The sequence below is a fragment of the Cercospora beticola genome, chromosome 2, assembly GCF_033473495.1.
Source record: "Cercospora beticola chromosome 2, complete sequence".
NCBI classification, from domain to species: domain Eukaryota; kingdom Fungi; phylum Ascomycota; class Dothideomycetes; order Mycosphaerellales; family Mycosphaerellaceae; genus Cercospora; species Cercospora beticola.
Genome location: NC_088936.1, coordinates 345242 through 370767, shown reverse-complemented (window position 1 = coordinate 370767; position 25526 = coordinate 345242). Strand labels below are relative to the sequence as shown.

General features: G+C 51.2%; 11 protein-coding genes across 11 annotated transcripts; 5 read left to right on the top strand and 6 right to left on the bottom strand.

Annotated features, from left to right (window-relative positions):
- Nucleotides 1-401: 401 nt before the first annotated feature.
- On the top strand, nt 402-1566 carry RHO25_002298 (uncharacterized protein; the record flags this gene model as incomplete). The annotated part of the gene is made up of 2 exons (XM_023594846.2): nt 402-1119; nt 1169-1566. The coding sequence occupies 2 exons, from the start codon at nt 402-404 to the stop codon at nt 1564-1566; spliced, it is 1116 nt and encodes a 371-aa protein (XP_023459580.1).
- Nucleotides 1567-2459: 893 nt separating this feature from the next.
- Nucleotides 2460-2951, top strand: RHO25_002297 (uncharacterized protein; the record flags this gene model as incomplete). The annotated part of the gene is made up of 2 exons (XM_023594848.2): nt 2460-2578; nt 2636-2951. The coding sequence occupies 2 exons, from the start codon at nt 2460-2462 to the stop codon at nt 2949-2951; spliced, it is 435 nt and encodes a 144-aa protein (XP_023459578.2).
- A 283-nt stretch (nt 2952-3234) lies between these two features.
- On the bottom strand, nt 3235-4622 carry RHO25_002296 (uncharacterized protein; the record flags this gene model as incomplete). The annotated part of the gene is made up of 2 exons (XM_023594849.1): nt 3235-3755; nt 3905-4622. The coding sequence occupies 2 exons, from the start codon at nt 4620-4622 to the stop codon at nt 3235-3237; spliced, it is 1239 nt and encodes a 412-aa protein (XP_023459583.1).
- Nucleotides 4623-4865: 243 nt separating this feature from the next.
- Nucleotides 4866-5480, top strand: RHO25_002295 (uncharacterized protein; the record flags this gene model as incomplete). The annotated part of the gene is made up of 1 exon (XM_023594850.2): nt 4866-5480. The coding sequence occupies one exon, from the start codon at nt 4866-4868 to the stop codon at nt 5478-5480; it is 615 nt and encodes a 204-aa protein (XP_023459582.1).
- Nucleotides 5481-6945: 1465 nt separating this feature from the next.
- RHO25_002294 (uncharacterized protein) lies at nt 6946-7698 on the top strand (the record flags this gene model as incomplete). Its single annotated transcript, XM_023594851.2, has 1 exon — nt 6946-7698. One exon carries the CDS (start codon nt 6946-6948, stop codon nt 7696-7698), a length of 753 nt encoding a protein of 250 aa, XP_023458390.2.
- Nucleotides 7699-8112: 414 nt separating this feature from the next.
- Nucleotides 8113-8718, bottom strand: RHO25_002293 (uncharacterized protein; the record flags this gene model as incomplete). Its single annotated transcript, XM_065602222.1, has 1 exon — nt 8113-8718. The coding sequence occupies one exon, from the start codon at nt 8716-8718 to the stop codon at nt 8113-8115; it is 606 nt and encodes a 201-aa protein (XP_065458294.1).
- Nucleotides 8719-9837: 1119 nt separating this feature from the next.
- Nucleotides 9838-12390, bottom strand: RHO25_002292 (uncharacterized protein; the record flags this gene model as incomplete). The annotated part of the gene is made up of 4 exons (XM_023594852.1): nt 9838-9962; nt 10010-11745; nt 11794-12074; nt 12127-12390. The coding sequence occupies 4 exons, from the start codon at nt 12388-12390 to the stop codon at nt 9838-9840; spliced, it is 2406 nt and encodes an 801-aa protein (XP_023458391.1).
- A 1476-nt stretch (nt 12391-13866) lies between these two features.
- On the top strand, nt 13867-14961 carry RHO25_002291 (uncharacterized protein; the record flags this gene model as incomplete). Its single annotated transcript, XM_023594853.2, has 1 exon — nt 13867-14961. The coding sequence occupies one exon, from the start codon at nt 13867-13869 to the stop codon at nt 14959-14961; it is 1095 nt and encodes a 364-aa protein (XP_023458388.1).
- A 2582-nt stretch (nt 14962-17543) lies between these two features.
- Nucleotides 17544-19698, bottom strand: RHO25_002290 (uncharacterized protein; the record flags this gene model as incomplete). Its single annotated transcript, XM_023594854.1, has 3 exons — nt 17544-18337; nt 18403-18959; nt 19142-19698. The coding sequence occupies 3 exons, from the start codon at nt 19696-19698 to the stop codon at nt 17544-17546; spliced, it is 1908 nt and encodes a 635-aa protein (XP_023458389.1).
- Nucleotides 19699-21568: 1870 nt separating this feature from the next.
- On the bottom strand, nt 21569-22772 carry XYNF3 (Endo-1,4-beta-xylanase F3; the record flags this gene model as incomplete). The annotated part of the gene is made up of 4 exons (XM_023594855.1): nt 21569-21991; nt 22067-22389; nt 22460-22546; nt 22610-22772. The coding sequence occupies 4 exons, from the start codon at nt 22770-22772 to the stop codon at nt 21569-21571; spliced, it is 996 nt and encodes a 331-aa protein (XP_023458386.1).
- A 1195-nt stretch (nt 22773-23967) lies between these two features.
- RHO25_002288 (uncharacterized protein) lies at nt 23968-25029 on the bottom strand (the record flags this gene model as incomplete). Its single annotated transcript, XM_023594856.2, has 1 exon — nt 23968-25029. One exon carries the CDS (start codon nt 25027-25029, stop codon nt 23968-23970), a length of 1062 nt encoding a protein of 353 aa, XP_023458387.2.
- Nucleotides 25030-25526: the final 497 nt, after the last annotated feature.

Sequence of the window (25526 nt, the reverse complement as noted above, 5' to 3'; positions counted from 1 at the left end):
TCTCAACACCTCTATCGGATGTGCCAGCGAGCCCGATTCGTCTGCCAGGAGGACGCTTTACTGCGGTCATGTTCCCGCGAACGACAGTTGGCTGCCTCAACGTCGACCTTCAACATGAGCCTGAGACCACCTGCAAAGCTAGCGAACGGTCTTGCTAGCTGCATAGGCGAATGTGTGCCCCTGCGGCACAGATACTCCTTCGACTGAGGCACGCAGTTGGTAGAGGGTCTCTGCCACGGCTACCTCATGCCACTTCCTCTCATACGTGACTTTCATATACCTTGTGCATCGGAACTGCACAACAGGGGAGTCTGCAAAAGACTTCCGATCCATACTACGCTACCCAGTGCCGAACCGGCGCACTCGCAACCCTCTTGCCGAAGGCAACCGTAACCACCACCATGGCGCAGATTCTGGGTTGCCACTTGGTGGGTAGCGTTCCCCTCCCAGACACTGAAGCAGTGTTCCGACAATGTCTTGCGGCCCTCCCAGGACGTCTGAAACGCATTCCCGATGGCGAAACTGGCGTTCGGCACATGTTCACTACCTGGCAAGCCGAGGTGTTCAATGCATATCCTCCCATGAAGACCCGCTGGGTGAACGACGGAGTAGTCAACGGACCCATCCAAAGTGACGAATTCACACCCGAGCAGATCGACGAAGGTATCAAAGCGATCGAGAGCACAACTTTGGAGACTGGTTATGACAAGGCGGCTATCGAAAGCTATGCCGTCTTCAAGAAGCTTCGTGACGAAGGAGTGATTCCTAAGGGAGTTCGGCTGCAGGTCTGCATACCTACCCCGGCCAATACCATTTTTCCATTTGTGCAGAAAGCGTTTCAGGCTCGGATCGAGCCGATCTATGAAGCAGCTCTGCTCCGCGCAATGCGGAACCTGCAGGACGCCATCCCGCATGAGGATCTGGCTATTCAAATAGATATTGCAGGAGATACCGCCTTCTGGGAAGCCACGAATCCTAATACTGTCGCCAAGGATAATGGACTGGAATGGTTCAAGCATTGGTGGGAGGGCGATGTGAAGACCTACCAGATTAATTACATCGTTCGCCTGATCAGTGCGGTAGACGAGGATGTCGAGGTGGGACTACACAATTGTTATGGTAAATGATACCCGCCCACGCCCAGGAACGTTACTGATGAGTATTATAGGTGACATCGATCACAGGCATTGGCACGAACCAGCTTCTCTTGCCGTCGTTGTGGAGAGAGAGATCATGGTGAGGAAAGCTGCGCCACGCAAGATAAATTGGACGCACATGCCCGTACCCAAATCCGCTGTCGAGAGACCTGAAGTCGGACTTGACAAATACCTGGCTCCACTGAACGAGTTGCGTCCCCTGCTCGAGAGAGATGGAACGGAATTATATTTGGGCGTTGTGCATGAACATAAACCAGAGTTGACCAAGCAGATGATTGATGCTGTTGAGAAGGTATCGCCTGGGTTGAAGTTCGGAGTTGGAACGGAGTGCGGAGGTGGTCGAATGACTTGGGGGCCATTTGAGGATGCGCTGAAGATATCTGCGGATGTTTCGAGTCCGGTATTGTGAGAATGAGAGCTTGATGATGTTGACGGCCGAAGGCCTTGATCTGGCATGCAACAAAAGGTTACCGATGTACATACGTGGGTGATCCAAATATCAATACACCTGCTGATGACGGCAGTCTTGTTCTTGCAAGTCATCATCACCATAGCATAACAGCACTCTCCAGTTCTCACATTCGTATACAATTCAAGATACAAAAGAATGCATTCCCGCAGCTCTTGCCCACTCTCCATTGCTGTCATCGCAGCACCACAGCTCGGTCTCTACTCCCCCGAACCGCTTGGCATGTCTGAAAAGCTGAAAAGCTACCGCACAAACGCAAAAAGAATGCCTCCAGGCTGGATTGACTGCGATTGATATTAGGCGATGCTCGGTTGAATGCATGATTCAGTGGAAGAACTTACACAACCGACCTTTGCATTGACTGGATACAAGGTATACAAGTGCAACGCTCTCTGATTGGACGTTAGTGGATGTTTGATGGTTGAACTGATGGTTCAAGAACTTACACCACTGAGCTATAGAGGCTTGCTTCGATGAGTAAGCACAATTTGTAATTGTTAATGTACGTCTTAACTTGGGTTTAGCCAGCTGAAAGAGCTAGATTGAAAAGATGCTTTTGGCTGACTAGTCCCCTGGGAACGAAAGGGATCGTGCTTTCAAACGGGACTTCGTGATAGTGTGTTGCAATAAGCGTCTATCGATGTCCAACGAAGGAAGTATGCAAATGATGAGCAAAATATGTGTGCAGCGTACCGTAGCAAACCATTCGCGCTTGCGATTGCGATGAGCTGCAATTGCCTCAGGCACGACTCCCTCATCCCACTTCAACATGTCCCGCACTTGCTCATGCGCAACAGCCTCGAACACCACACAACCCAAACAATTCGCCCAACATGTCCGACGCCGATCTCGACGCAATCCGACAAGCACGTCTCCAACAACTTCAACAATCCCAAGGCGGTGGTGGCGGTGGTTCCTCCGCAGGCGGCAACTCAGAAGAGGACTCCCAAAAGTACACTCTTCTACCCACTCTTCCTCTTGACTTCACCCACTGACTTATTTCTTCTAGACGTGCCGCAGCCGAACAGAAACAATCAATCCTCTCACAAATCCTCGAACCTTTCGCTGCCGATCGCCTCAACCGGATTCGAATGGTCAACGCACAGCGCGCCGAAGATGTGGAGAATCGACTTATTATGCTTGCGAGGAGTGGACAATTGAGACAAAGGGTTACGGAGGAGCAATTGAAGGATATCCTAGGAGCTGTGGCGAAACAACAGGAAGAGCAGGGAGGTGGTTCTGGTGGAGTGGGAAAGGTTGTGGTGCAGAGACGGAAGGGTGGATGGGATGATGATGATTTGGACGATCTGTTGAACGAGGATTGATCACTAGGACGTGCAAGGCGATACGATGCTCTGAAGCTGCATAAGTAAGAGAATGGCTTTTACGACTCTCCAGCCAGAGGCGAGGAACCGTGTTGGAGTGGGGGCATGCAGCAAGACTTCGTACGCACGAGGAGATGGGAGCTGAGCGCGCCCGCCACACGATGCTTCCTGTCGAATGCCCGTCACCAGATGTCACAGCGTTACTAGCAAGGGTCACGATGAAGGGAATGCCGAAAAACGCACAGAATGATGACCGAACCGATACCAGCCGGGTTGATGTTCTCTATTTGAGTTTGAGAAAGGCATCCAGCGCCTGCTCAATCTGCTCCCACCGAACATTCAGCCAGAATACCGCACCCGCATCTGCACTTCCCTTTGCCGGCTCTAGCTTTGCCAACTCTGCAAGTTTCTCCCTCGCCTGGTCACGACACCCTGTCAACAACGGCCTCAGCCACTTCTCGACATTACCGCTTTGATCGCTCGTCATATCCTCGCCATTAAGCATAAAATACTCCCACTCGTTGGCTGTGAGTAGTTCCGCTCGCACAGCGACTTGTGTTCTGAAGCAGATCTCGGGCTGTACACGATGTGACGAGGCCGGGAACAAGGTATATGAACCCGAATATCCGACATCCTGAAGCTGGGACTTGGTGCTTGGAGATAGTCGGGAGTCAATAATGTGATCGAGACGAACATCATCGTCGGAGGGCGCATCTGGTGGAGACGAATTCACGAAGCCGTAATGCACGAGGAGCTTATCATTGGGATGGGCACCGTACGTGGCGAGGATCTCGGTGTTGGGTTCTGAAGATGGAGCCCATCAGTATGAGCATGAATTCACAGACGACTCTAACGTGAAGCGTATCGCTCACCTATACCTAACTCCCCTAGACAGAGTTCGCTTCGCGCACGCAATGGAACAGATGTGAATGAATGGAAAGACTCGTACTCACCATAGTCCCTATCAGCAGTAACCTCATAGCCCTTGGGCGTCTGCCTCACGTTGACTCCTGTCCCACTCGGTCCATGATTCATATAATCGATAAATGGGCACAACACCATAAACCCAGGCTTTGCGCCTGGGGGCTTGAAATGAAAGCTCCGGCTGTTCACGATCGCCCAGTAATACTTGAAGTCCCGTTCTGTCCAATCCGGATGTAACCGCAGCATAGACTTGAAGTCCCGATCATAGTCCTCTCGCATCCTTTCCAGCGGCTGCTGTACTGACGGTGGCAGGTGAGAAGCTAAATTCTTGGGCCAAAATAGCGGCATGCTGCTTTCGAAATCTTCTCGTATGGGCCAAGTTGATTGCCAGAGGTGATACGAAGAAGAGGGGTCTTGACACGCGGACATTATGCTGATTGCGAGCTGAGCTTGCGGTGAGACGCTTTCGGGGAAGGCTTTGGATTTGATACTTGTTACAAGAGGTTTGAACATGGCCTTTTCGGGAACGAAAATTATCTGTGTGTCCTTTTTGATTGGGGCTGTAGTGAGGAGGCCGACGCCGCGGCCAGGGATGACTGCTGGGGCGACGGAGGTGATCTGGACGCCGCGAGACTCGGCCCATGATGTGAAGAGACTGTGCTTGTTGTCTTCTGGAGAGGAGGGTGAAAATTGAGCTTGTGCTTGCTGAGCGGATGAGGTCCGGCGGCGCTTTTTGGCAGGCGCCATGACGGAGTAGTCAATTGTGGATTTGGAACGAGCGAATGCAAGTGAATAGCAGCAATTTGTACACAAGATTGTTCTCGTGATTGTGTTCAATTTGTGCATGCACAACTGGAGAAGGAGCCAGTGAGCTCATCCTTGCTGCCTCGTCTCGAGGTACCAGAATTTCCATCACCAAAACCCAATCCACGCGACAACATTCGCGACTTCGCCATTCCACTCACAAAAATCCCCAAACCTGCCGCCGAAATGGAATCAATACAACCGCAAATCGAGGACCTAATCACAAACATCGACGACCTCGAGACCGCGCTTCAACCCATCATCAAAACCGCTCTCAGTGCAACCACCTCGAAACTTCCTCTTCTCGACAAAGCGAAGCTCTACGTCCTCGCCACATACGCGATCGAATCAATACTCTTCTCCTACCTCCGCCTCAATGGTGTCGACGCGAAATCACATCCGATCTTCCAAGAACTCACGCGCGTGAAAGAATACTTCAACAAGATCAAGACCGCTGAAGCGGCAGGAGTGGGAAGCAAGAACAAACTCGATAAGGACGCTGCTGGGCGGTTCATCAAGGCGGGCTTAAGCGGGAATGATAGGTATGACAGGGAGAGGAAGGAGAGGCAAGACAGGGAGAGGGCTGGCGCGAAGAGGAAGTTGGAGAATATTGCTGTGGGGACGCATACAAGATTTGATGGGGCTGCGAAGAGAATAAGAAGTCAAGAGGGAGAAACGGTGGGTGTGGTGAAGGCGAATGAGGTGGAGGAGAGTGATGCGACGGGGCAGGAGTCGAAAGAGGGAACGCCGGTGCCTGTGAGGTCAAAGAAGGGAAAGAAGAAGAAGTCGAACAAGGGCTGACAGTGCTCGATGGATTAGCAAAAGGTGTGCTTTCTGTACCGGCTGAGTGAACACATCGCTCTAATGCTCGAGACAGCTCGGGATCTTTGAGGCCACTTACAGGTCGTTGGGTACCGCGAGTCGAATCCGTCATCCCTATCGAACCACAGCAGTCTGACCAGCAACGCTCAAGCGAATTTTGGATTCAAACGTGGATTTCGTAGAATTTTGACGCCCACTGCTTGTGGCGTCGATTCCATGTCGCTTCTGAGCAGCATTATTGAGCGATTGGGGCCGCCCACCATATCGGGACCCCCCACTGCCCCACGGCTGACGGGCACCTCTCGAGACCTGCCTTCAGCTTGCTTCGCAACATGGCATCTACCGGATAGCTGGATTCGAGGGCACTCTGCCACTTCTTTCATTGCACTCGAAGCTCAAATTCGTTATCAGCGAGATGTGGCTACTCGACGTGAAGACCAGAAAGCCCGTCTCTTTTCTCGACGATCGGCAAGCGGCCGGGAAATATGCCATACTGTCACACACATGGGAAGATGACGAAGTCACTTTCTCGGACGTACACTATCCAAAGGCACGGCTTATGAGAGGCTACGCTAAGATCGAGTATACCTGTCGTCAAGCCGAGAAGGATGGACTCTTATACGCGTGGATAGACACTTGCTGCATCAATAAAGATAGCAGCGCCGAACTCTCAGAATCCATCAATTCCATGTTTCGCTGATACCAGAACTCGGCTGTGTGTTATGTGTATCTGTCGGATGTGGCCCTGGAGTCAGAAGTTGATGCAGCTACGCCCAGGCCAGAGATGACATCGTGTCACACGAAAGTGCAACGCCTGTCAGAGACACTTCGCAGCTGTCGTTGGTCGACGAGGGGATGGACACTGCAAGAAATGATTGCCCCGCAGACCCTGCACCTTTTCGACTGCAACTGGCATCTAATTGGAACGTTATGTCCGAGCGAAGGGGATGCGATGACCGCTCGTGTGCTCAGTCAAATCACTGGCGTTGATTCATGTCTGCTGGAAAAGAAGGTCTCGCTCGATGAGTATTCTGTTGCACAGCGTATTTCATGGGCTTCGAGGCGAGCAACAACACGTGTCGAAGATGTCGCCTATTCTCTTCTGGGTCTACTCGGAGTCAATATGCCGCTACTATACGGGGAAGGCAACAGAGCGTTTCTGCGGCTACAAGAGGAACTCCTGCGATCTACGATGGATCGCTCCATTTTGCTCTGGAAACCCCACGCGCTTAAACATATCCACACGCTCTTTGCCCCCGATGTTTCTTGTTTCGCGTGCGACGTATTTGACTGGCAAAACTTGCGCGGAGTGACACACACTGACAATATTCTTACGAACCGGGGCTTGCGGACGACTATGAGCTGCATGCAACTTGCTTGGAGCAACTACATAAGGGCGAGTCCGGGCACCTCGCATCCCAACGAGGGATCTCCGCGCACCACGATGATGCTGCGGCGTATCAGTCAACCAGAAGCAGAGCATCCTACAAGTGTTCCAAGTATTCCGGCATTCGAGGTCGTCCGCGCACCCGAGTTCCGCGTCAGACAAGAGGAATTGAGCGAGGCTGGGCAGAGCTGGACTCTACAAGAGGTGGTTCTTCTACGCGAGTCTCAAGACTTCATATACTACCTGGACGTGGACGATCGTCTCGAAATCAAACTTATGGATCACAAAGGCACATTCAGGCAATTCGAGGAAATCCGGTGTCGAAGCCCGCTGCAAGCACTCTATGTCAAGGACCTCAAGACACATTCTCGTCATTATCTCGAGTTGAAGCCACGTGCGGTCACAGAGAACGTGACCACACGATGGTCGATCGATAGTTGCAACAACAAGAGTTGGAGCATCGTGCCGACTGGAGGGGAACGAGAAGTGCTCCGTGGTGTTCTTTGGACTAGTCAGTACAATGGTCTTTCAGACATGTGTCCACTTCCGCCTAGTTCTCACGTCGTGCGGATATGGTACTCTGAGCACAATGTGCCTGGATCAGCTATTGACGTCCAAAGCCTGCCCTCAAACCCATTTTTGGAGATACTGTGGAATTTGGACACGGATCTAGGAGCACATTGCGAGTGGGACTACGCCAAGTCGCAGCATCGTAATGTGCAATTCATCCAGAGACACTGGAGAAAAACTGTTCTGAACTGGATTCAATTGTTTAGTGACAAGGAGAAAACTGTGATTGATCTCGTGTAGCAACAGTGTGGCCTCTTGGCCATTGGTTCGGTATCAAGGACTTCTCGCAGAAATCTCAGAATGCGACCGGCGGGCTGAGGCCCCTTTGATGGCGCCAGACAGCGCAACTGACCAAATGTCGGTTCTAGGCGGGATCGCATTCTCCCGCCTCGTTGCATGTCCGCCATCGCAATTGACATTTTTTGCAATGGACGCTGCTGAATCTCAGCTATTGTGACGCCGTGCCTGCTCTTCGACTCTTTCACCGGTGCCACGGCTGAGATCTACCCTGTGTGACGAGGGCTCGTGCTTCTGCAGGAAATGGGTATCAATATCGTAACATCCGAACACAATCGCTCACACAATAATTTCTCCATAAGACTCATTGGTGTAGCCTGATGTTCCTCCTGGCAAATATGACTCATCGCCATCATCTCACAACGAATATTTCGAATGACTCCTTCGATGCCCCACTCGCATTCTGTACGGCCTCGGCAACGATTTGACAAATGCTATCGCGGCGAAGAACAGCAGGACCACGCCAAGCGAGAGGTATAAGAGCGTCCCTGTAGCTCCGGAGAAGAATTTGAGAACCGTTTCTGAAGAGGGGGTGCCGACGCGGTAAAGATCTGTCAGGAACTCGGTGACTGATTGTTGGGGATGCGCATCTTGTTGTTGATGTTGTGAGAGAGACTGGAGAGGTTTGCCTTTTTGCGGAGAAGGAGAGGATTTCAGGCTTGCGACTCTTTGATCCGTTTCTTTTGAATCTGGTTTGGGAAGTGTTTCGATGTTGCCGAAGTCGTCGATCCAGAGGTCTACTGATTCGGAGTCGTCTGAGGAGGAGGTGGACGAGATTCTTTGTTTGCGGTGGACTTTGAGTGATATTGATAGTGATAGTGTGTCTTCATCGTTGGAATCGTGAGGTGGCTGTGGGTGATCTTCTGTCACGGTATCGAGACCGATGGCCACGGTGCCTGGTGCCGCGTATGTTGTACTGCAGAGTGCGGATGCACATAAGAAAAGGATCGTAGTGGTTCGCATTGTCGTCGAAAATCGTGGTTGTGATTCGGTGAATGCTCTCCACGAATGCGCTTGGTTGATCTGGAGAGGTATCTGATTCAGGAGTCCCTGTGCAGAGTGCAAAGTACTTCTATGGAGGTAGTGACGAACAAATGCCTCGAAAGCACGACTGCTCCGCAGGCGAGCTGAACCTTAGTCGTGGTCAGCTAGCTCACTAGTTCTAGCCCGTGGGAAACGCGGCTTTCTCGCGCGGAGTCAGTTTCAAGTAAGCGTCGTTCACAATGTAGGGCTGCGCAACATGCGATGCTTATATCAATCTCATCTTGTGAGTTTCTCTCTCGACACTGAATGTTCATTGCTTCGGTCCTCAGGCCACGATGAAACCGTATGACTTTGACGAGAACCTCTTCAGTGCAACATCCTGTTTCTGCTCACGCGGAATCATTGACATGCCAATGAACCTCATGCGCCACAGCTGCGAATCGTACTCAAATCTTGGGCACGCCACGACCTACAATACGAGCTACTATACTCAAGCCTCACATGTGTTGCTAAAACTGGACATAAGTTCAGCCACCGAAAATTTGAGACTAGGAGAAGAATAGCTCCGCGATGATAAGAACCAGAGTCTCGACGTGAGGTTTTGCCAGTCTGGATAAAAAGCTCAATGGACGCGGTGGTACCGTACAAGCGCGTGAGACGCTTAAACCTGAGTGTCGGCAAAATAAGACGCGTTTGCACAGCTTAGCGCAAATAGAGTTTGAGTGTTGTTGATCCTTCGAGCAGGGGAAATGGGAAATGATTCTGACGTGACGTGACCCTTTCAATGATGCCGTGCAATAGATTGGCCGCGACTATTTCCTCAGCTCGTGTTTATCAAGCTCTTGCTATTCGCAGAAGAATAATGCGCCTTGGCGCCTCTCATATGATGATGCCGGATCAATGCAAATTCAATTTCGCCGATTATCCTCGGCAGATGTTGTAGTAACTTTCATCGGTACGGTCGTGAGCCAAACTTTTGGGCGTCGCATCCGAACATCATCATCTTCAGATCATCAGCATGCTTCGACATCAAATTTTGCATTCGTTAAAAGTGAGAAGTTCCACAACGAGCTCTTGGACGATACGAGCATAATCCCCTTAGCTCCAAGTTCCATTTGCAGGCCCGAAGAATCCTGCTGTAGGCATCGGCTTCCATGCTTCTCCTCTACCATCGGCTGTGTTGAGGAACACAGTGTTACCCCACCAATCGGGAAACGAGTATCCTGTTTTCAGATCAGCGGAGATCAATTCGAGAAACGAAGGTCCATACCTCGATAGCTGACAGTAAAGAAAATGATGATGCCAGCAAAAGCCGTTCCGAAGTCCAAGGCTGCGGCCAGTATGTAGTTGTACTTGGCCCACCAAGCGAAGGCCTTCCTCTTGATGTAGTAGTTGAATATGAAATTCACCAACGCAAAGGAAGAAAAGTTTATTCCGGTCGCCGGTGGGACGTTGTATGTTCCGACGAAGATAAGGGGCCAATTCACTTTTCGAATCCAGTCGTTCTTGGTATACTTCCAGACCGCCCAGGTGATAATGGGCACCAGAGCACCAATCCAGAAGAAATGAAGCAGAGAGCTGTAAATCTTGCCAACACTGTAAAGTCGTCCGGGTCCAACTAGGCCCCAGATCACCGAGGAGCTGAAAACTGTTCGGCCATTAGGACAAGTGAATGAGTCGGGTTGGTCCGAGGAACAAATGTCCTTGATGTTGCCGAGCATCCAAAGTGTTACACCTGTCTGCGTTAGACTGCCGAGTATTGTTGCGTAACCTTGTGCCCAGAAGACTGTCCTCGGAGCAATCTTGAAGTAGTGGCCAAGTTTTTGATCTTGAGCGAAGAAAATGCCCTGGCTGACAACATCTGTGGACAGAATCTTGAACATCATGTTCGCCAGTGGCTTGCCTTGGAACATGTAGCCGCCGATGAACTCGGAGAGAACATTGAGTTGATTGGCATCGACGTTTGTAATGCCTTGAATAATACCACATGGAATCATGTAGATGGCCGGGATGAGGAGAGCCAAGAACACGCCATAAACAGGCAGCTTTGTGTCGTATATCTCGACGAGCACGATCGAGAGCGCGGTGAAGATGACCAGCAGGACGACATTCCACCACCAAGGCACCTTCCTATAGGCACGCATGAGACGGCCATGAATGTCAAGCTTCTGCCTGCCTCGGAGTGTGGCGTAGATGTCGCTGCCATGCCAAAGATAGACATGGACTAGAACGGCCGTAATACTTGCAAAAGAAAGGCCATAGACGAAGGCGAATGTAGCACTCAGATATGGAGGCGAGTATTGAGCGTATGCAACAGGGTCCAGAGTTCCTGCTGCTGTCAGCACCTTGGAAACATCGTAACCTGCGCCAGTACGATCGTAAACATCGGCAGTCATCATTGGAAGGTATGCTGTAAACCAGGTGTTTGTGTAGTAGATTCCTGGTACCACGATCCAGTAGAAGAATGCGAATCCGGCAAAGACGTTCAGCGCTGCCCAACTCGGCGACAGGAGAGGGTTTGTGTTGTATGCGATCTGTGACCAATCAAACGTAATTGGACTCAGACCCAACCCCGTTTGGAAGCCAAAGAGCTGGTTCACCACGATGTTATTCGGCGCAATCCAGCAAACCCAAGTGAAGTAAGACAAGGCCACGAACATTAGTCCCGGGAACCAGTACCAGACGAAGGCACATGCCATGACGACCATGAAGAATCTGATCCGCGAGATCTTCCACCCATTGGCCACTACGTTTGCTCTGCTGTGTAGTGAGTTCAGCAAAGCGCAATTGCCGAGTACTCCAGGCCAGATGATATTCGCCGGTTCGACAAGCCATTGTCGACACAGTCCAGCAACTCCAAATCCCAGCACTTGACAGCATAAGACACTCAGAATGCTGAAACCGGGTGAGATGTCGAAGTTGTAGAACTTCATCGCTGCTTGAATCATGTTGCTTGCGTCAGCTCCGCCTGCGAAGCCGATCGTGACATTGGACATTATGACGATGCTGCTCGATTAGCCAACTTCGCCTCTGACAGGGATGGTCAAGACTTACACAACGTGTTCTTTGATGTTGAAATGATGATCTGGATTGATTCTCCATTCACCAAAGAATGGTAACCGGACAGACATGATTGGCAGGACTTTGGCCAATGCCACACCCATTGGATAAGCGAGCAACTCTGCCACGATCGAGACGATATGGACAGCGGGATATCGCAACGAGAAGAATTGGTTGACTCCAGCTCCTATGAGCACCCAGAAAGTGCCCAGAATCCACATGCGAAGTGTGTTGACCGGAATTGTGGGATCATCTGTTTCGGGCACGACAGCTCGCTGGCCAAGTTAGCCACTGGACTGCAAGAATATCGACACAAGCTTGACTGACAACTTCCGGATACGGTGATGTATCTCCATCAATGTCTTTGATCTCCTTATCGTGAAGCACATCATTGAGATCAACTTCGATTTCCGTGAGGTGGCCTTGCGATATGTCGATGGGCTCTACATCAGCTTGAGCTTGAGTCTTCGTTGGGGCACCGAGTTCCTCATCTGAGATCGTTGGCTTCGCTGAGTGATCTTCAAGCTTATTCAGCTGCACGCCATCAGTATTCTGACGTTGAATGGTCCAAGGTCTCCGAAAGCGATTCATGTTCGAAGGCTGGAATTTGGGAAACAGTTAGAGAAGCGCCCGCCAGCAACATGAACAAGAACTGGACAGCCGGTACGATGACATGGGAGCTACGGCATTGGCATGCAGCTTATCATGTCTTCTCGATGCTTGTGTGGGATCTTATCTTCTGTAGGCGAGGGTGGCCGCCCACCTATCTCTGTTGGCCGATGCCAAGCCGCATGGGTGAGCCCGGGGCAGGCCCTTTTCCTGCTCGATGCCTGATCATGATAGACTTCGAGGGCGAATACATGTGGTATATCCCATTAGAGGAGGTGTCCAGCAGATCTAGCTCAGAGGCTGCGATGCGCATGGAATAGTTCTCGATGAAGGAGATAGCCCCATGAGTGAGCTGGTCGCACAATGGCAGCAGACTTGCGGCTTACGGCAGCAGCAAACGAGAACATTCATGGATGCCATCTGCGATGAAGATCGATGTCGAATTGATGGACAGGTCGGAGTCTGATAGCTGAGAAAGATGAAGAAGGTCCGAAGTTTGGAGAGGAAAGCGAGAAGCTCAGCACGGTCGCGCCAAGACGACACTATATTTACAACCAGAATCTATCTCTATACAACAATTCAAGAATTACTTATACATAAAAGGAAGGAGATCAGAACCCCTTTGCCGGGATTCTTGCTTTTGGTTGAAACCTCGAGGAACGCCAAATTGTCAGGATCTACACTCGACAAAGTGTCCCATCTTGCAAGTCATATCGCCACCCATCACTTCCAACACCACTCAGCACGTACAAGCTTTCAGTAGGATCATACTAATCCTAAAGCATGCCTCGAGGTTCGAGTTTTCGCACTGTACGTCTGCGCAAGTCTTCTTCACGTCACATTGCTGCATGCTTCTTGACTTTGCTCAGCCTCAGGGATACGAGAAGCTGGCGGTGGGAACTTGACGCCAGCTTGGTGTGGCCTTTGGCGGAGTCTCCTGCTCCGGTCCGGTCACCGTCTTGGACGTGTTTCGAACGCGGCATGCTGGCGGTCAAGCCCTGAGGCCCATATCGTCCAGACGGAATAGATGCTGTTTTGGCCAAGCTACGGCCTCGTGAGTTGTCCTGTTGAAATCAGCCGGAATCAGCTTCACTCTGCTGTCCGCTTCGCCAGGTCCAAGGCCATGCCAGCGAACGCAGCGGTCAACGACACAGCGGCATAGGCTATGCGCCCTGGGAGTGCTTGCGAATGGACTCTTCGATGGCGATCTGATGAAACATGCAGAAATCCGTTAAAGTCTGGATCGCAAATCACCAGCTGCAAGAACGGTTTGGCCCAGGGCGGACTTGCCTAATGGGGTCATCCGCCCTTCCACAAAGTCCGATGGAAGACAGCAGAAGCAGCTCGCCCGACCATGATCTGACATCTTTGTGAACTATTCAAGCTCGGAAGAACTTATCTTAGGTACAGACAATCGGAGTACCACGATTCCAGGAGGTAACAACATCATTCGCTACAATGACGGGCAGCCAAATTCTACCAAAAAGACTGGCCATTGGAGTTGTTGGCCTTGGCCGGATAGGACGACAGCATGCATTGAATGCTTTGCACTACGTACCTCGCACTCACTTGCTATGTGCATGCTCGCCCATGGATGCCGACCACGAATGGGCAAATGAACACTTGGTACCATATGGTGTCAAGATTTACCGCAGCTTTGATGACATGATTCAGCACCAAGGCTTGGAAGCATTGTTGATTGCGAGCACTACCGTGGTACATTATGAGCATGTCATTGCTGGAATCGAAAAAGGACTTCACATTCTTGTTGAAAAGCCATTGGCAATGAACTCTGAGCAAAGTCGAAAGATCTTGGAAAAGGCCAAGCAACCACAAAACGAACATCTGAAAGTTATGACTGCCTTCTCTCGTCGATTTGACGCTTCATACCGGAATGCTGTGACGGCAATACAACAAGGTCGCATTGGTACACCAGCAATGATACGTTGCGACAACAGAGATAAATACGACCGATCCGAATTCTACATGCGATACATCATGTCAAATCCTGGCATTTTCATCGATACTGGTGTTCATGATATCGACCTCACATTCAACTTTCTTGGCCCCGGAGCACGACCAAAGTCTTGCCATGCAGTTGGTACGATAGCACTTCACAAAGAGCTCGCGCAAATCCAGGATGTAGACAATGCTGTCGGAACTGTGGAATGGTACCCTTCGCAGCCCGGAGACATTGCTCCGATATCGTACTATACGATATCTCGAATATCTCAGCCTGGCTTCGACAACCCAACTGAGATCATCGGGACTAAAGGGACGTTGAAGATCAATCTGCATCCGAGAAGAGACTTGATCGAGGTAGCTGACAAGAACGGCATTGGGAACGGAGTAATGCCAGACTTCTACGAGAGATACGAGAAAGCTTTTGTCACAGAACTGAGTGTGTTTGCGGATGCTGTGCTTGACGATAAGCCACTACCATATGAGCTGGATGTGGCAATAAAAGGCATGGAGCTTGCTGAAGCACTGCAAGAAAGTCTCAGGACTGGGAAGAAGATTGAGTGGGATGAAAATGGTCAGCGCATGCACTAATACCGAAAAGTTGCGGAAATGCGATGCCGTGAGCCACAAAACCGTGCTCTTGTAGCACATGAAGCTGCCTCAACGCGGTAGAGGCACGACCCAACCGCGCACCCTGTCAGCTGAAATCAGACGCAGTCTGATTCACCGAGTGGTCAATACCAATAGAAGATAGACGCCACGCAGTATCAGAAAAATTGATTTGGAGACTTAAACGCCCGTTTTGTACTAATGAGAAACGACCACACGGTTTATTCCCCTGGAGGGCAACGTTTCCAGCAATGTGTGCTTTGAAAGCTCCTGGTGACAAGGCCGCATATCACTCTTTGAGCCTTTAAACTGTTGATCCGTTGGCAAAGGCAGAATCGCGGAGCATTGCACGGAGCGTTCGTGATCGGCCTAAGCCATATTGGTCCTCCTCCAGAACGACCCGCCAGGCTGATCGTCTTGGCCCCGATAACTTCGCCTGCGGCCTGCTTCGATATGGATTAGAATCGATAACGACAAGACACATGGCTTTCACATACTGACCTGTGTCTTGAATGGCAAGCCGAGAGGATCAAATCGGTGGTGGTTGGCAATATAGAGGGCTGCATATATATTCGCCGTCTATAGTGCAGCAATCGCTCTGGCTGATGATCATTTCGTCGTTATTGGTGGAGAAACGCCGCGTTGACGGAAGCACTCATGAGGAGAGCAGTGATGGCCAGTATGAGCCTCATCTCGGAAGATGTTCACAGCGGACAATGCAAGGTGGTGTGTCTCTGCAAAGGCTTCGGTGGTTGAGTGAGAAGTTGGAGGTCGTGGAGCTGATCTGTGGATGCACAAAGTCTTCTGAAGAAGGTGAGAATCATGGAGATCCTACCTCCTTACATACTTCTCTGCAAGTACACGCACCATGCCGGAACTCCCTGTAGCGAGGTTGTTGTAACAAGGTCCAAATGCCGATGCTGGTTGTCACAAACAAATCTAAAATTAGTCAAATGGTTGCTTGACTGAACACAGTATTCGGCCCTGTCTACCCGCCTGATGGAGCACTCGGCAAGCCTCATGCTTGTAGTGCGTAGCTATCCCAAGATGGACAAGAACGCATATCGCATCAGGAAGATTCTACGCATTGCAAATTGATCTCGCCGGCCAGTCCGGATCGGTGAGACATTGCCCTAACTATCCCTAGGTCGTGTCTATACTTCACATTGGCCCTTTACACTTCTTGATCCTGCATTGGTTAGGTGGGGTCGCTAAATGAACAAGACACATGCTGTTGTCGCGGAACACCAGTTATCATTCTGCTTAGACCCATGGCAAGGCAATACTATTTGACCCTATCAAAGTGACACAGCTGGATCTTACGACCATTGTTACTCTGCGGTCTTGAATATGTAGACTTGAGGTCGCATATGGCGAGTCGCCTCCTCACTCCCCTGAACACAATGTATTACCGTGAAATCCTCCAAAAAGCTTGCCCACGTTCATTCCGTCGCGCTCTGCAAGCAGAGAACTCCAATATCAAATGCCTTGAACAGGATCATCGTGATTGTGACCTTTACTTGTCAGTACTGAACCCACGACATCCTAGAATCCCGCTGCCTCAAATTTGAACTTACGGTATGGATCGGAAGCTATTGCAGCGTGCCTCATAGCGGTGGGTATTTGTCGCACTCAGAACCGCATATGCCAACGTTCTCGTTGATTACGCAGCATCTGTTCTGATCTCGTAGCTCGATGCTCCTCTTGTCCTGATAGAGTGGAGGATCTGCGCTGACCAGAATACTGAAGAAGAGGAAGGCAGCGATCGATAGGAGATTCATGTTTGTAGGGCTAGAAAGTTGCAATAGGGCGACTCGCTGTGATGATTTTGTTTCGGAAAGCAGGATGTGGGATTGCTGTCAAGCGTCACTCCATATGCTCACTTTCGTAAAGCCTTTTATAAGAAGTGCGGGCCCCTTGCATGTTCTGTCACCGACAAAACATCAGACGAACTACTTCTTTGGGACCCTTCTATGTTATCTGAACACAATCCAGTTGCTGATAGTAGTTGTTCCAACCTACCTAAAGTTATTGAGGTGGTTGGTGACCCGCGCCATCTCTTTACGGCCTGTCGACCTGCCTAATTAAGTAATTGGTAAGCTTCATGCTTGAATTTAAACCCTGCGTCGCTATTGTGTAGCATATCCTAGCTCAGCACGAATGCACAGACCGAAAATGTGCTGCGCCGAGTTATCACTCCATCACGATTCGATAGCTCGACTGTTCATTCGAATTGGCGAGCAGTTGCCCTAAAGTAACCCTAGACTCAACAGGGGCCTCCTTGCCCATGCCTGTCGTCCAAGGTCTGACCATGAGTGCAAGGTCGGATACGAGACATTGAAGCCTCGTAACGCGGCAGCTTAGCAGCTACAGTGAGTACGTGCGCGGTGTCATTCGGGTCCTAATTTGCTGGTAGGGTTGCTACGCAGTTTGTCACCTTCTCTGCTCGCGCTGGCAGATCTGAGAGGCTGAGTGCGAGGACAGCCATCGATGAGATGATCTGCATTGTCTAATACCGCCGACCCTGGTCTCTCAACGATCCAGTAGTCGAGGGGGAATACGGACTAGTACCCGAGTATGATGTCTTCTGCAATTTTCTCCGCCAGTGCATATATCGTGCTCTGCGGATGGCCAGGTGGCAGAATTGGCATGATGGACGCATCGCACACTCTCAGGTTCTGAGTTACGTAGACTCTTCCCCGAGTATCAACGACAGCCATCGGATCTTGTGGAAGTCCCATTTTGCATGTACTGCTTGCATGCCAGACCGTCATGAACGAGCTTCGAATAAGATCTAGGATCTCTTCGTCCGTATCGATCTGCCAGCCAGGCCAGAACTCCGGACTGCCATCTGGCTGAGGTATCGTGATAGACTGCAGATCGGGCGTTGCCCAAATCTCTCGCATGCGACGGAACCACGAGATCGCAACCTCTTGATTTGCTCTTGTTTCGAGGTAGTTGGGAGAAATGATTGGTGGAATATTGGCGTCTGGCGAGCGGATTGTGACGTTCCCTCTTGATGTCGTGGCGACCATCGCAGTGAACACGCTGGCATACTGCCTGAAGTTGAGGGGCTGTTGCAGTACGGGAAACCAAAAGTCAGCGAGATGGCCATTTCCGGTGACGTGCTCGAGCTCCGGCCAATCTGCTGGGAAATGGGCCATTATGGTTTGTGTCTCTGGCGACCATGTTGCACGATATTTCTCGGGCAGCTTCTCCCATCCCAAAAGCTCGACGACATTGGACGTCAGAGGGCCCGTTGGCGGAACACTCAGGTATTCAGCTAGAGTCTCGGCAAGAACAACAGGGTCGTGAAGAAAACGATCGACGGTGTCGAAATTGACTTCGTGAGAAGGTCCTGCACCATTCACATCCATGGTCAGTCTACCAACGCGTTCTCCCCAACAAAATTTCGACGCTCACCTAGAATGATGTGATCCCACATATTCTGACCGACTTCGTACAACGGGGACACGATCGGAATTCCCATCGAAGCCAGTGTCTCTGGCGGACCCACTCCAGACACCATCAGCATTTGTGGCGATTGGAAGACTCCCGCGCTCAGAATGACTTCTCGACGGGCATAAATGTTCCTTTCCAAAAGCAAGGCGCTAACTCTTACACCGATTGCCGTCGCACCAGAGAAGAGTATTTGCTTTACCATCGTCTCACTGTACACTTTCAAGAGTGGATTGCCCCGGACGAGTGCCAAGTATTCATCGGAAGCACTTCTCGACTGTTTATCAGAACGTATCGTGGATTGTGAGTAGTGGTAGCCGAGAAGCTGACCATGGTTGAACCCCAACGTCCTACCAATCCCGACGGCTTGCAGGCCACGTTCCAGCCATGTTGCCCAGACGGACACCCAATTCGTGTAACCCACCTGAACGGGACCGCAAATAGGGACAAAGGCAGTAGGGTCATAGAGGGTGGAGGCGTTTGCTCTTCGAATGTCATTATTAGGCGGCGTGAACGTCGTACTTCGTAGGAAATAAGGCCACAGGTTGGCAAGACGATAGAACTAGCTCTCGTCCTGTACCAGATCTGCCCACATGTCGTAAGCACCCGTGCACGATCGATGGAAGATCAGAAAATTCAGGGCAGAAGAGCCGCCGAGACATCTGTTCACTTGTTAGCTACGCGACCAGTGCAACATACACACTGGGAGCAGCACCTGCCGCGAGCGTAGTGCATCCGTCGGAAGCCATTGCCCCATTGAGGCTCTGTAGTAAATCCCCAATCGACAGTAGGTATTTGATCGAGCTGGCTCCAGCCGACACCAAAGAATGCGCCCGCGGGTGTGGTGCCCAGCACCGGCTTGCCGATCTCATAGAAAATCCCAGCTTCAATGAGCGCGACGGAGAAGCCAGCCTGTGCAAGCCTCACTGCTATTGGTATCCCAGCTGTTCCTCCCCCAGCGACGACATAGTCGAAAGTCTGCTCTTCTCCAATGGCACCTTCGATGGTACCTAGCAAGCCTTGCACGAGACCTTGACCTGAGGCTGCTTCTTCGACGGTGTCAAGTAAAGGAGAGACGATGGAGCCACCAGGGATGCTTTGAGTGTTGATACTGTCGAGAACGGGTGTGGTCGAGGTTGAGAGTAGTCCCAATGCAGAATCGAGAACGTTTCCGAGCTGGCGACGCCATAGCGCGAAGGGCAACGAGGAAGCGAATGGTAGGAGCGTGAAAGTGAGCCCCAGCCAACGGAGCAGAATCATCCTCGACAAGAACGAAACGAGAGACGGTAAAGACTGTGACTATGCTCGTAAAGCACGCTGAAGTTGCACTTCGGAACAGGAGCAGATTCAGCCTGCGTTGGAGCTACTCTGGAGAGTCCCTCGCGGCACGTTGTGGCAGTAGCAGGTCGAGGAAACCCCAGAACCATGTGAACCACGGCCGGGAATGTAGAAAGAAGACATGCAAATGAGCTGCAAGCCCTGGCAGAGTCTGGCTTGTTGCCGGCACCAGCTGTGATAGGACGACATCTCGCTCCCAAAGATTGGGTTCAAGGGAGTCATGTGTTGGCCAAACGGTATCAGGGGCGCCAGCGATGTCGCCATTGCAAACGCATGCCACTCAAGACAAGTCTTCAGGAACCGCCGGAGCCAGGACCTTGCGCAAGGAGATGACTTCAATCGATGCTCTGGCCACGGTGTGTTAGAAGTTTCAAACGCCTCCAAAGTCGCGCACGAGCAAAGCCATGAACAGACACACTGTAGTCAATGGGTGCGTCCGAGACACAGAGGTGCCTGGAAGGGCCCTGAATGCCGCAAGAATGTACCAGAAAACGAACGCATGATTCAACGAATGGACTGTATTTCGCATCGTGTAATGATGATCGGACTGATCAACGAGGCAATGCCGGCTGCGATCGACTCAATGCGAAGAGCTTGCAGACCTCGAGCCGAATGTGGTTGTTGCTAAGGACTCAGGGGAGAATTGTCCGACAATAAAGTCAAGCTTGCCGAGCCATTGGCGCCTTGCCTGAGTGATGGGTAGGGACTTTCTCACCTTCGTTGCAGTCCGTCGAGTGGGCATTGTGCATTTGATCACTCGATTTCGTTATTGCCAAAGGCTGTCTCCAGCGGATTTCGCATCTCATGTGAGGTCGTAATGGGGTGATGCGATTGTGGAAGTAGTGTCGGTCGTTTTGTGCTCCGTGATGCGCGACTGCCCACGGAAGTGGCTTTCCAGGGAAAAAGGCTTTGAAGACGAACGAGGCAGGGGCACTTGACCACCGACCTTGCAGGAATGCAGAGCTCGACGATTGCCTGCCAAGTGTGACTATGACTGCTCCCTGTCAACCATCTGAGGCATCAAATGCGATGAGAGACTGACGATCCAAGTGAAGTGATGGGCTGATAAGGCATTTGGGTGCAATCAATGTGACCACTAAGCACAAGTGATTCCGAAAATATTGCAACATCCCAACGGGACAGACCCCAGCTGCACCTGCCGATGGCTGTGCTATTACCTCAGCGTGCCCTCTCGTCCGTTACTGGATACTCACCATCCTCGATCAGCGATCAATGTAGAGAATCAATCAAACGCACAGGTTGAAGACTGCCATCCACTTTTGAGTACTGGCAATTGCAACCAAATCTGATCAAAGCTCAAGCTTTGAAACAAATCATAGAGCACGATCCGTCAGCATTCAAGCCATTCGAGCGCACCTGAGGAAAGCAATTGTAAAGACTAATTGCCGCAACCAGAGACCCAACCCTACTCAACCAAGGGCAAACCCTAAAGCCCTTCCCTACTGAATGTCAACTTTCCTATTCGGGAGACCGGCCCCGAACCGGGATCTCACCTCCCAGGCTCCGAATGACACTGCGGTGGGTGCCCGACATGCCGAGCCCGAGTTTTCCTCACAATCGGTCCATGATGCCGAACAGACTTTGGTCACTTCCCATGAATCGCATCCGTGCGGCGGTGAAGAAAAAGCTTGTAATTCTTCATGAACCTCGGATCCATCACACAACTAGTCCCTGGCAAACAGAAAACAAAAGCTCATGGACTCATGCAGCCTCTCAACCCATGCCATGTCTTCGCCTCTCATCCCGCATCACTCTTCAACATCCCCAACATCTACAAAGCATTCACAACAGCCGTATACGCCGCCTTAGGCTGATAACTCCCATCAAACAACAACGGCGAATCTCCACTCCTCCAAGAATCCTTATCACTAACCCCCCAACTCGTAATCCCCACACACTTACTCACATTCAAACAAGCCTTCGCAACCGTAACATAATCTTCCGGTTTCGCTTGCTTAATATCCAACTCCGTAATAGCGACTTCTGGAGCCGCAGAAGCGAGGAGTTCCAAAGCGGCTTGGACTCCGGAAGCAGAACCGAAACCAGAGGCGGAGAGATGGGATTGAGAGCCGATGCCGTCGATGGGGATGCCTTGAGAACGCCATTGTTTGACTTTGGAGACGAGGCCGGTGGTTTTGGCGTAGGTGGAGGAGTCGAGGTTGTAGTCGTTTATGTAGAGTTTTGCGGCGGGATCCTGGAAATATCACGCATCAGTCAACGACCCACACACACGAAGCAGTGGCAAAAGGTGAAGGGAAAGACGGCTTACAGCTTTCCTCGCCGCCTCAAACGCAATCTTCACGAAATCCTCTCCCAGCACGTCCGAGAATACTGATTGTCGTAGTTTTCCATCTTCGGCAAAAATCTCATTCACGACATCGTATTGAAAAATCTGGCCTTTGTAGCGGGTCATGATGGTTGTGACGTGGTTTTGGATGACTTGAGTCAGAGTGTTACGGTCCTTGATATCTTTGACCCATTGTGGGAGTTGAGAGTGCCAGACAAGAGTGTGGCCGCGGATTTTCTTGTTGTTGGTTTTGGCGAAGTTGACGAGGGCGTCGGCGCCGGTGAAGGTGAACTGGTTGCGGGAGGCTATTTGCACCCATTGTCAGCAAGCGCGATTTGGGATGATACGGAGGTGGATGATGGAAAAGAAGCGTACGTTCTGTGGCATCCCATTTCATGGAGTTCTCGGCGGTGAGTTGGCCAAATTGAGCTTTGATGATGTTGGCATTTTGGGTGTTGCTGACTGCGAATCAAGAAATGTTAGTCGGAGAGGCTCAATCCAGAAACTGGATTAAAATCGACTGACGAGTTCCCGAATCGGCGCAAGTACCCCAGTACTGCTTTCCCTTCGCAACAAACTTCGCATTCAAGTTGGTCGATTGCCTCGCATCGAGCTCAGCGGGAACAGGAGAAGCGAATGCCGAGCCAGCGGCGAGCAGAGAAACGATGATCGACTGAACAGAAGGCATGGCTGCGTGATGAGCCCGAGGACTGGCCTGGTGCTGGGGAATGGAAAGGAGAGTGTTGCGAGGTTGAACATATTCACAGCAGCAACACCGCTCAACTTATATCCTTTCTTCTCAAGCCGTACCATGCTGTCTTGTCGCTTGCTTGCTGGCAAATAAGATTCCACGAGGCCATCAACTTGCTACAACGGAGTGACCATACGAGTTGTGCTCGGCTATAGCCTCTTTGGTGGAGAATCCGCAAGCGAGTACTGTATGCTGATCAGGATAGATTGACACCGAGTTTCAGGCTGAATGCGATATGGCCTTGGCGTACGCCTTTTTGTGTTCCAGAATGGTCGGCTGGCGCTGCGCAGTATCTTGTATACGCATTTCATTCAGGCAGAATTGTTCTGATGGGTGTGTTCATATGGTTGTTCTTCAGCTTGTCGTTCCACAATTTTGCTTGTATGCGGAAGTTTAATCTGGGCCAAAATGGTATGTATTGGCCTGTAGAAAGTGGTGGATCCACAGTTGGACGCATCGAAGCGCTAAGTGTCGCTGTTACCGTTTCGGGCAGGAGCAGTAGATCAATTTGCTGCAAACGATGAATTGATCACCACGTGCTGTTCGGTTCTGGAACTTCTTTCTCGGCTGGAAGAATGTGGAGTTGAGCTTGGACATGAAACAACCACTACCGAAGGCGTGAGGAGGCGTCGATCTGAGACCGCGACGGAGAAGCGCCGCTGCCCTGTGCTTGTAAAGTCCTCAGACGTGATCGGTCAAGTCGTGTCCGGCGAGTGTATGAACTGTTGCGAAAAGGCACACAGCCTTTGGATCGAGGGAGGGGACTAATGTAGAACGTCGCACGTCCAGCGTGTCTATCTTTCAGTATCGCATACATACGGACACGCCCGTCTTTACACATTAAATCTGCCTTGAATCGAAAACGAAAAGGAAGTCCCAAGCTGTACACTAGTCAGAACAGAACATCCTTCTGGAAGGAAACCCCCTGTCCAGAAGGCAAAAGAATCACTAGAAAGGCTTTCCGCCGCTCAGAGGAAGTAGGCCGTCTAGGTCTAGTATGCCACACCTCCGTCAATCGTCCCTTCCCCTTTTTCCCAAAAAGAGATATCAGCCATCTGGTGTTGTCGCTGACTCCTCGTGTCTCATCTTTGTCTTTTCCTGCCCCGCGATGCGATAAAGTGGTGATGTTCGCTCAGCCCGCAATGAGTACCCACAACAAAAAGAAAATCATCAAAACGCCAAACATCTTCGCGATGAGCCAGCGGTTGCCTTGCACGCGACTCCAGTACTTCATCAGTTCTCGTTGGGCACCTTCGACATTATCCACGACATCGTCGGTATTTGCATCAATGCGCTGGATCTGTTCGGCTTGTTCCGAGACCATTTGCGCCAGTTGGCCGAAGATACCGCCGAGCTCATTGATGGTGCGCTCGATGGCTTCGATGGCTTCACCTCGTTGTTGAATGTAGCTGTTGGATGACGACCCTTCTTCCATTAGTTGTAATTGTTGTTGAGAGGCTTGCATTGGCGCTCCTGTGCCAGAGTATAATGCTGATCCTCCAGAAGGCTCCAGAGATAGGACATCCTGGCCTTGACTTGAAGGGCCTGTTTTTCCAGGCTTGGGACTTCGCCCTCGACTGGGTGTCTGATATAAAGGAGAATCGGTCCTTCCCGGTTCCAATCTTTCTTGCGCGGCACTTGATCTCCCCACTTCGCCAACGAAGTTCTCCTGTCGACTTCGGCTGGCTTGGATGTTCTTGGTGCGCACCTCGAGGACCTCTTTGAAGTTGACAGCCACATCCGCGACTCGCCCTTGTAGCAGCATGACCACATTCTTGTTGTGTTCGCCCTCCTGCTGCGCACCCGAAGCCTGTCCATTCTGTGTTCTTTGCAATTGCTGTAGGTTTCCAATTTGCTGGTTCAAGCCTGCCAGATCTTGCTTGATGACATATGTGAGTTCCGCGATCTCCACGGGTCTGTCATCGAAGAGTGTCTTTCGCTTTGCCAGCTCGCCCAACCTCTGCAGTTTACCCATGGTGGCGCTGATGCCTCGGCCGATGGCGGCGGCATTCCGCGCAAACTCGCTCCGCTGCGCTCGAGTCGGGGGTGTCGCAGTGCCATTTTGTTGGGAGATTAATGGTTGGGACTGTGCGCCGAGGGGTTGTTTTCGCTGGCGGGCAATCGATTTTTGTGCCTGTTGGAGAATGGAGCGGAACTCGGGGGTGCGGTCTTGAATGGAGGCGTGTGAGGCCATGGTGAGCATGATCTGGATGTCGTCGGAGGTGGTCGGCAGGAGGTGGCCAGACGGCCGGGTTGGATCTGTTCGAGCGCGGTCTTTGTTGTCGCGGGTGGTGTATGGAAGTGGGGAGGTGATGGTCAGCGGTGCGTCGGAGGCGACGATATCGTCAGTCGAGGTGCGAATTGGTGGTGAGGACAGATTTCTTTTTGGTGGTGCAGCAGACGTGCATGAAGGATGCAGGGAGGGCTAGAATAGAAGGCGCGACGAAGGTCTGCGAACACGTGCGCCAAGAGAACGCGATGTTCTACTTTGCGACGACGACAGCGATATCTATGTACCAAAGATGCCTGAGGGTGTCGTCAGGTATCACATGTATCTCTTTGCCTATTTGACGCGAAGTTATCTCCAGGAGATAATAGCATGTTGACGAATGCAGGCGAAAGTGAAGAGGGCGTCGTCATCGGGCACTGCGCAGCGGTACAGATGCATGTCTCGGCTTGCATGTCCCTGCC